A 10,568-nucleotide genomic window follows, 5' to 3' on the forward strand; every position below is an offset into this window, starting at 1 on the left:
GTTTTGTGGTTTAGCTGTAACATTATCCGACAGTGCTCGGCCCACAACAATCTCTGCAGTCATGCATCCTCAACGCAGCCACCAGATTCCTACATTTTGGCCTGACTTTTTGATATTTGGCATCAATAACCTTCTATCTTTGGCTTTAAACAGATTAACACATGTTGGGAAGTTAATACAAGTTGTAATCAGGTCATCTTATGTATTCTGTTCCACGCCGTGTCACATATACACGCATGCACAATGACGGCTTGCGACACAGGAGAGAAACTAACGCTGTCGCAAAGGACACCACAACAGCGCAAAATTAAGTTTTTGTGCATAAATTAGATAAATATTGTCCTTCAGCAGTAGAAACCACCTGTCTTCCAGTAACAAACCAATTACTCTGACTTTATCACACCACTCCAATTTAGTGTCTTTATGCCACACACACTTGCACACCAGCATAGCATGTTTTTAGTGTGGAAGATTTTACTGACTTAGGAACACACAAAGCTGGTAATTTGTAATATTTGAGCTGCTCAAATCTAATGTAAAAAAAAAAAAAAAAAAAAAGCACAACGAATAACAAAAAAAGTTTTCCATGCAGGCATGTCCACTGGCTACTTTTCTGTTCAGTAATTTACAGGCTGTGCTACTCCTGAAGCTCCAGCTGCCCCATTAAACAGCCGACTCATTTAAGTTCAGATATCTACTCTATGAGACAAATCATCAGGACATTTACATGATGCAAGTTAAAGTAATCTAATAATTATTGTGGTAATCCGACTAAAGTCAAACTTAACATACACGAAAACATGTTAGCACAACTGAAATCATACTAAATAGACTTTCTCAAAGTTTAGAAAATATGAGTGGGAGTCCAAGTATTCTTGCGCGTATGCGTTTAATTGGACAACAGAGAATAACCACAAGGGAAAGCATGCATCTCATCTGTAAAAAAAACCAGTAGAGCATTAAGGTACTAAAGCTGTTCAATCCGCTGCTCACCATGGTGACAATTTGTCACCAACTAAATTGTTTGTCAGTTGTTTTAGTCGGTGACGTTACAGTTCAACAAGAAAAAGCCCAACACTAACAGGCAGGAAAAGGCTATATTGCCATGATAGTAGTGGAGTCAGACATAAATGAATTCCCTTCCGGTGCTTGTATACAGAGACAAAGAGAGTAGTTCAATTAAATGGCATGAAAAGTGAGCATGGAAATGTACTGACTGATTTCATTTAATAGTTACAATTATCAAGTTGCAGTTTGGCACGCATGTTGTCATGCCCACTCGCTTCTGCTTCAAAACAAGTCCCATCTTGAGTCTAATATGAATGCGTTTGTGTGTGACCTCAAGTGAGCGGTTGTGTCGTGCCAGGAGCGTTGCCTTTAGAGCTTGAAAAATACTGACAAAACACACCAAGAACTGCATTAACTGCACGGATGGGAGGTTCTCATTGAACATTTATGCTGGAAAAGACTGGTGGCAGCAACATGAAGACTTTTTAAATGCAAACACATGACCTCCATAATTTATTCAGTTTTACAGCCTTCTCTAAAACATGATGCAAATACTACAGACAATTTTGACAAGTTGACATTAGACAATATTAATGTTGTCTAATGCATCTATCTAATTTTTCCACTTATAATGACCTTGAATATTTTGGTTTGCTTGTATTTTGCCTCGGATCATTGAGCAAACCAATGTCACATGTCCCAAGTTTATCTAATTAAATATGAATAAGTAATTTATAATTAAAGTATGAAATCAGTTAACTTGATGGCATAATGGCATTAGAATAGAAATGAGGTCTTTTACAGCAAAGATTTCTCTCATTATCATTGTGAAAAGCTGGGTGCATGTTCAATGGAATCAATGATTTAAGAAGCCAACAGATCGAATAGTAGACCGGAGTCCCCCCCCCCCCACAAATGCTATGCAATTCATTTCAAGTTGAAGGTATGTAGAAAAAAAATGGTTTGTCCCAATATCAAGTGAACTTTTCTATTTTGAGACGTGTTAAAAAAAAAGAGAGATCAATGTCAAGGACCTATAATCTGGTGTGGTTTAGGTTTAATTTGTACAAATACATGGGTGCGGTAACCTGAAGCACTTTATCTTTAGATTTTCAGTGACAGCGATGGAAAGCGCTGCAATACGGTGCAGTTTTGGGGGGGAAAAAATGTTGTCAATGTTTTAATAATAACACACAATTGACTTCTAAATTCAAACAAAAAGTTGAAAAAAAATTATTCTGAACGCTTTCAGTTATCAAAATCAAAATTGACTGGTCAAAACGTTGGAATCGTTCAAGAAAACTGCAGTTCATGCATCTCTACGCGGAACATGAACAGACATGTATATTCAGACACTCACTCTAACACACACACACACACACACACACACACACACACACACACACTTCAGTTTTGTGGAGTCATGCACTGGGTCATATGCTCCAGTCCGCCTTAGGTGCTGATTTTCTAATCCAACCTTGCAAAGATGCTTCCGTCCCAACCAATACATGACCACCACCACCAGACACGCCAAGTCTCTGACACAGATTCCTTTTAGCTGGCTGAGAAAAGCAAAGCTCAAGTTGGAAAAAGAGAACAGCTAATGTTTACTCATTCTCACCTCACTGATCCACTTTTAAAAGAGTCATTACAGATGCATGTTTTACAGTTTAAGAAAGAATAGACGAACGCAGGGATGCATCTAAACCATTCCATCAGACTTTCCGACAGGCCTGACGCACGTGATACTTCTTTTAACAGAGGGCTTCTCAGCTAAACAACAATCACTGACCTCTGTTAAAAAAACAAAAAAAACATTTTCCTTTACTGGGTAATGTGGTTCCTGGTCTTTACTTTAAGGAGCTCAACATTTGAAAACTATAGTCAAATACTAACTTAAAGGCTCAGTCACAACATATGGGATTAGCTGACTAAAAAGATTGTAGAGAATAAAATCCTCCATTTCTGCTCTGCTGAAGCCTGACTGGGCCACAACATGCTGCTTTTGTAAAATAAAAGCAGTTGCTATATGACAGCATGCCTTTTGCTGGCGAGGCAGGTGATTGTGGACTAAATTCATATTGGTTTAGCAGGTTACATTGCTCTTAAAAGGTGGCACCTCATTTCAGTTAACTATAAAGTTCACACTTCAGAAACTGAGCGCCATGCAGACGGGTCGACACGGCTGTCCGACTCTGAAAGGACCCCTCAAAGGATGTCATTTATTCCAAGCTGGAAAGCTGGAAAAACAACATCTTCATTTAAATGATGTGATGCAGAATCCTAAAATCTTGAGATTGACCGTTTATAACTTTCCTGCAGATATGTGAAGCTTTACATTATCTCAGTTGTGTGTGTATTTAGACCCATTTAATAAAGTCAGGTGAACTTTGCAAACTCAAATTTGTGACGACTTCAACATGTTGACTCAGAGCTTTTTGTTTGTGGCCTGGTTATATTATTAATGATATGAGACTTGAATGGTGAATATATCTGCATTGTCGGCAAGTGCTGACATGAAATGACAGAGTTTTTATGGTCAAAACATGGTTTTTCCATTCACATAAATGGACCCTGGCTGGACGGAGGACAGTTGCATCATACTACATTTGCAGGGGATGCAACGACCAGGCATGTTAAACCAATCCACGCTTGGGCATTAGGCAGGAAAACGGCAACTTCATGACAGCAAGAGGTGGAGCTCCTGCGTTTGTTTGTTAGGAAAGAACATTTGTATGTCCTTATAGTCCTAATTCTTAAATGACCAATAACAGAGATGTTGAATATCGTGCATTTCTCCAAGCAGCTTCTCCTCAGAACAGGTTCAGTACAAACTCAGAACTGGAGTTATATCCAGAAACTATTACTTTTGCTGTGGTGCGTACAGCGTACATGGTCACAAATCTTAGGTCGCATGCATGCATCTGCAGTGGAGTCACTCAGAAATCTTGTTGACTTGAGCAGTTGCCTAAATTTACGACATGCTTAAAGCACGAACTCCCCTTACGGCCAACAGAAGCATCACAGACGGTTCCTTAGTGTAACACATTAGTCTGACATTTCAGGTCAGCTGAGTTAGAGAGGAGGTGCAGATTCAGCCAGGACTGAAGGTTTTCTACAAGTCAACATGGTTCTTGATCTTTAAAGAATGGAGCACTCAGTCTATAACACTTCAGTCCAGTTACGTCTTGGCTTTTATTCATACTTACTCTGCATTGAAGCCGTTGACGTGCAGGATCCTCATCTGTTTCACTATAGTGCTCTTTCCTGACTCTCCAGCTCCTGAGGAAAGACGGTGAAATTTTACTGATGAAGGACAGGAGGACAGCAATATATTCACACACACAAGCTTGGGATGTGGACAATAGCTTATCTGCAACATCACTTTAAGTTCTGCTTCCTGTATGTGGACACACGAAGTGCACCTGACTAGAACCTGCTTGTGTGTGACTGAACAAATTTGGACAAATGGAGAAAAACATGTGAGAAAAGTCAAAGACAGTGTTACAAAGCATATTTGAAATAAATAAACTGGATTATTCCACATAATGTCATCATTAAAATAATATGTTTTCATGTCTAGATTTAATAATAACTTCACTATTCTGTAAGAAATAAATAGGAAGATGTGCAACGGTGTCAGCTACAACACAACGCTTTAATGTCGTCATGAGAGGGAAAATTCACGCCCAACGTGGGCTTTGGCATTTGGTTTTGGAGATTATGGTGGCCCATGAAACCTTTTTATTCTTTTTGCCATTTTCTAGTACCATTTGTAGTTTTCATAATGTTGTGAGATCTTAGGTCAGCCTTGTACAGTGAAGCTTTCATGCTGAATCATTAAACAAGCCATAAACAGCGCTTTCAAATTTCTAGATTCCAACAACTTTTTTTTCCTACCAAACAAGCTTATGCGAGTTTGCATGTTGCTAGGCTGTACATAAAGGCAAGAAGACTATACAAAGAACTATGACAGACTGTGCAAAACACTAACACAACATCATGAGGGAAGTGTCCAAAATTCATTCTACAACATCACAGCAACCCCAATCATGTGGCCGGAGCCAAAAGTACCACCTTCAGTGACAAGAAGAACAAGGAGTCCTTCAATAAAGTTAACTCCCATTTAGCCCTGATTTTACAATTGTGCCCGGTCTCTGGACAGCTTAAAAGCCACAGAAGAACTGGGGCAAGTTCTTCAAGATCCTGAACCACCAATCTGCCACGTAGTGTTAAAAGCTGCTGTTACTGTTTTAAGGGTGGTCACGTGAATACTGAATCGATTTTGTTCACTAAAGTATTAGAAAATAAATGCATAAGTGAGTATTATAAAAACTAATCTGGGCATTATTTCTCAAAAAATTGTCGCTTTACTTTAAACGCCCAGACTTTGCTGCCCAGTACTGCCCACTGCATTTGTTTGCCAACAAACTGAAACTGGCGGCATGTGGCCTTGCTAGGTAGTTGGCTGCAAGCTGCAGGTCCCTACATACGTGTTTCTGCTGTAAGAATCAATCTCACAGCTCTTGCTCTGCAATGTCAAACCTGTTGTATGCACAACTATGAGAAGACGGAGCAACTTAAAGTTGAGTTTTTTTTTTTAGTTGCAGCTCTATAGCACTACCCAAACGTCTTTAGAACGCCTTTTTGAAAAAAAAATGTATTTCTTATTATTATTTTATTTTTTTTTAAGTCAACCATCTCTTATTTTCCATCTTATTTCAAGCTTCACATCTGAAGTGAAGCTATGGAATTATTGACTTAAATTAATAACATTTAAAAAAAAAAAAAAAAAGAATTTCTAGCACAAGGGATCCAAATATTTTCTACATAAAGTCAAACACTGAGTCGTAATCTTCTGAGTCCAAATGTAAGCTTATAAAAGCACCATTTAAACACATATATCAATCCTCACGGGCCATTTAAGCCAATACAGAGTTTCTCTAAAGTAAAGATAATGAGAATAGATCCTCAAAATGACAGTCAAAATTTGCAGCTATATCCAACTCTATCTCTAAGCATACAAAACCTGTCCATAAAAGGCAGAATGAACTTCTTACGGTGCTATACTAAAGAAAAATTCAGCAACATTTTAAATTGGGAAAATTAAGCAAGTCTTTCACATTCTTGAGATGCATTTGCGGTCACAGAAGAGTCCGGAACTTGGGCATTTTGGTGGCTCAGCATACAATCCATGAACTTGTAACATTACCTTTTAAAGACACCGTAAACAAAAACATCTAACCTGTTCGTAAACCTCGTTAGATGAGACACAGAGGTAGCAGGTAGAGAATTGAGACCCGTTCGGCCTGCTGGTAGACTATGTCAGCTCTGAAGAATCAGCGACATTAATGAAAATTCCCTGATGCGACAATGTAAAATGTTCAGTGCGTTCACAACCAGTTAGGTATAAATCATGAACTCTACGCAGAGGAAGAATGCAAAACTACTGGTTTGATTTATTGCTCCTTGATGAGAGATAACTGTCAGCAGCCAACAAACATTTGCAGAGCTTTGTGCACACAGGACTATACTTTGAAATTACAGATACTCCGGTGATATTGCACTTAAATGCAAAAGTTGTGTTCAAGTTCCCTCAATTATGAACAGCAAATGAAATCTCCTGCCCTGTTGCAACATCTGGGAAGTTGTCAACAATGTAGGAAAGATTCTGTTAAAAAAAATTTCAAGTTTATGGGATACACAATTTATCCTCCATGGCAGATGTCGATAAAGTTGCTTTACTTTCATACGATGGCACACAAGACATCAGTTTGGATTGGAAAAATGCTGTCTTTGCAATTGAGCGTCTAGTTTTAGTTGATCCGTTACCCATCAGTGGACTACATATTGTTTCAATAATCCGTGAAACACACCCTGCTAACATGGGCCAAAATCCTATTAACAGTTTAATGCGATGATGGTTAATCCAGTTAAAGTGACAATCTAATCTAGTGGCGAATTAAGAATCGTAAACTCCAATCAGATGAAGCAGCATAAATCAGTGATGAGCATATTTAAACTTTGTGCACAGGCATGCCATGAGTTTGGCTCTGTTAAATAATTGATAGGCATTTGTTTGCAGACCAAACTTACTACAAAGACTGACATGACAAATGTAAAAAAAAAAAAGACAAAAGAAAAAAAAGGTCCATGTTTTGGTTTCTGGTGGCCACTGAAACTTGTCACCTGTCAGCTTTGTTATGATAGAGACATTGATTCTCAACACAAAGTCGAGCATACTTTTGCCAGCTGCTCTCGACTGAAATCGCGAGTGACCCTGTAATGTTCATACATTAAAAATATCTTCCAGAAATATGCAGACAGAAAAACCGCCTGCAGTTCTACAAACAGAATATTATATAATAAAGGGGAGTCAACTTTATGGCACATATCTTTGTTTCGGTTTTCATGTGGCTCTTGTCCTGCTTTCCTTGAGTCACCACGACTTCCTCCCCAACATAAATACCGGCTTGTCGTAAACTCTGCACCCTCAACAGCACTAGATCCATCAGATGTTATGATTTTTACAAAGAACACCACAATCTCTTAATACTGATAAACCTGTAAACGGGCATGCATTGAGGGAAAAGGGGAGTTAGGAGCTCTTATTTGTCTCTTATGTAACATCAGAGACTCAGCCCACCACCACTCTTACACACGGCCACATATTGCACATTAGTTTCTCCATTAACTAAGATTCATTGTTCATGTTTCAGTCACATTACATCTAATGACACCCTTTGAGCTACACACCCATAAGCTGGCAAGAAATGTTCAAATATTGTTTGTTTAGCAAACTTTTCAGGCCTAATGCAGGATAAGGGTTAATTGAGCACGTTATTTGTGCTGTGCTGTTGCAGGAGCACATGCTCTGTTACAATTAATCCATAAATGATTTGGACAGGTCAATAAAGCCCGTTTTGATTCATGTCAGTGGCTGGTTATCCTATGGTAATCAACCAATGGAGTCCCCCATGTTTCAGTGTTGACAGTTGCAGACTATTAATCTGACAGCAACATGCTGAAAGCCCAGCACAGTGCTGCATTTTTAGCCTTATGCAATGGCAGTCACACTGTTGACAATGTTTCCCAAAACAACATCCCAGAAGGTTATGCAGGGAGGAAGCAGAGTCAACTGTGCAAACCGAGAGGCCTTGTCTGTAAAACAGCAAGTCCAGAAGAGAGAAGAAGAAAGAAGCCAAACTCACCTAAAAGTAGTAGTCTGTGTGTTGCTCTGTATATCTGTTTGTCTTTCTGGAGCTGCTTCTCTATCTTTTTGTTTGCTTCTCTTTGTGCCTTCTCCTCATTTCTCTGGTCTTCGGTCTTGCTGTTGCCCAAACAACCCATCTTCCCGCAAGAAAAAAGAAAAAAGGGGGTCCAGGGAAGGAGGAAGAGGAGGTGGAGGAAGAAGTAGTGGAAGGGGGGTGGGGGGTGAGTGGGGATATGTAGAAAGAAAAATAAATAAATAAAAATAAACTAGTCTAGATCCTTCGTTTAACCCTCGGATTTGGCGACAATGTTACCCACATTTACACCGTAAAACGATCCTGGCCTGCTTGAAAAACTATCCGTGGTGCCGATCTGTAGATATTATGTGTCCATAAAGCGTATTTTGCTGTCAGAAAAAGGGCAGGATACTGTTGCTGACGACACGGAGGCCGCCTTCTCAGTTTGCTGAATCCTGCTCGGGCTTTTTCCTCCTTCACATGCAGAATAGCGTTTGTTTTGTGTTTTCAAACTCTTCCCCTCCCGTCAACTGGGTAAAACAATTATAATCCACAACGTTTGTTACGATATCAAAAGGCAGGATTTCACCTCAAACGGAGGCAGCACAAACAGCCTAATTTGCATCTCCGAAAGCCCGGGTCTTGCGTCTCACTGCTGCCCGTGACAAGGAGCCGAACTCGGCGTGTCCGCAAAGCTCGCCCGTGCTGTGGCTCGGCTCGTCTCCACGTCGCCTTTCATAACAAACATTTCCGAAGGTGTATACTTATACGAGCTATCTATCTATCTGTCTCCCCGACGGCTGTCTTCGTCGGGGAACCAGCAGGACAACAGGAAGGGAAATATTATTTACAGCCAAACGAGCTACATGTGTGATATTCCCCTTGCTTCCGTCGTCATCCGGCTCCTCTTTATTCTCTGCATCAAATCAGGCCAAGACAGCTCCAAACTCACTGCGGCTGTCTTTCCGTCTGGATCACCAACCACCTCCAAGTCTGAAACGAGGCAGTATCCCCCAATTTGTCCTCCTTATTTGTGATGGCAGTTCCTTGCTGTGTTTTCTCCTCCAAAGGGCCTTCTCTCCCTGCCCCTCGCTTTTGTTGCTGAAATGTGTTATCAGCCCCTCACATCACCAACAAGCCTTCAAAAACTGCGCACCGATAGTCTCTTTTTCTCTCAATCCCCAGGCTCGGCTGCGAGGAATCCTTTCACGGGAGAAAAATCTATTTATAGAAAATAAAATAAAAAATGACAAAAGAAAAAGAGAACGTGACCAAGACGTAAGAATCCCACAAAATGTATCCACGTTTCTTGCAGATGAAAAATCAACCCCCGCTGTCAGGCTCAGTTTTTACAGCCTATACACACGGCCTATATATGTTTACACACCTACAGTCTGTCATACAAACAAACATTATTATATATTCCCCTTGAATCCGAGGTGGGTAAACAGGCTACAGGCTTGACACTACATGTGCATTTACATTCAGAAAAAAATAGGACGCGGGGTTGTTGTAGCAGCACATTCCCACCGTGAAGGCCGCTCCTCTCCTGGCCGCTGCTCGAGGAAGGTGAAAGACAGCAATAACCAAATCTTGGAGGTTATTATTTTCTCCCTTTCTCTGCCGCTTTCTCCACCTCCGAGAATAGTAGCCTACATTGAGGAGATAGACAGCACTGAAGAGACACGGGGTGGGGCCACACAGCGCTCATTGAACCCTGGGAAGGAAGGACCGAGAGAGGAGGAGAGGAGAGGCCGCTGCGCTGAGTCACGTGGCCGTGGCACGGAGCTGCGTCAGCGGCGCGCTGTGCGCAGAAAACGGCGCCCTCTTCGAAGAAAAAGACCGCAGGAGGGTGGGAGTCGTGCACAGCACGGGTCAGGGGCTCAGGGAGCTTTTTGTAAAGAGGGCGGTGGAAGAGTTGCAAAGCTTTCAAAAGAACACGGTGAAAACTTTGTTAAAAATTCAAAACTTTATCAGGAAAAATGTGCTATACTGGATTATCATGCAAGGCAATTTTATTTATAGAGCACAATTCGTACACAAGGCAATTCAAAGTGCTTCACAGCTACATAAAATCATTAAAAATAAATAAAAAAAATTAAAATTAAAAATAATAATAATAAAAATTAAAAAAAGAATTTAAAAACCCATTCAAAATAATCATTAATTAATTCATTTAAAAATGAAGAGTGCAGATAAAATACTTTCAGGTGTCATATGCACAGCTAAATAGAACTGTTTTCAGCCTGGATTTAAACATTGTCCGAGTTGAGGCCTGTCTCACATCTTCTGGAAGACAGAAGATGTAAACATCCCTTTAAACGGAAGAGC

The 10,568-nt window shown here is 40.3% G+C and overlaps 1 protein-coding gene across 3 annotated transcripts in view; it reads right to left on the reverse strand.

The window, feature by feature from the left end:
* The window catches only part of gnas (GNAS complex locus), a 29,181-nt gene extending 19,217 nt beyond the window's left edge, over positions 1–9,964 (reverse strand). Inside the window, exons 1-4 of one of the 3 annotated variants that reach the window (XM_075476368.1) lie at positions 9,768–9,964; positions 8,539–9,458; positions 8,220–8,358; positions 4,218–4,290 (exon numbers count right to left, since the gene is read on the reverse strand). In XM_075476368.1, the coding sequence (XP_075332483.1) occupies positions 4,218–4,290; positions 8,220–8,358 (212 nt within the window). In that variant the 5' untranslated portion in view covers positions 8,539–9,458; positions 9,768–9,964. Of the gene's footprint in view, positions 1–4,217; positions 4,291–8,219; positions 9,459–9,719 lie in introns of all 3 variants that reach the window. The other 2 variants (XM_075476365.1, XM_075476366.1) reach the window with 2 other exon arrangements.
* Between the last annotated feature and the right edge of the window lie 604 nt (positions 9,965–10,568).

Source organism: Odontesthes bonariensis, chromosome 10 (genome assembly GCF_027942865.1).
Source record: "Odontesthes bonariensis isolate fOdoBon6 chromosome 10, fOdoBon6.hap1, whole genome shotgun sequence".
Lineage (NCBI taxonomy): Eukaryota > Metazoa > Chordata > Actinopteri > Atheriniformes > Atherinopsidae > Odontesthes > Odontesthes bonariensis.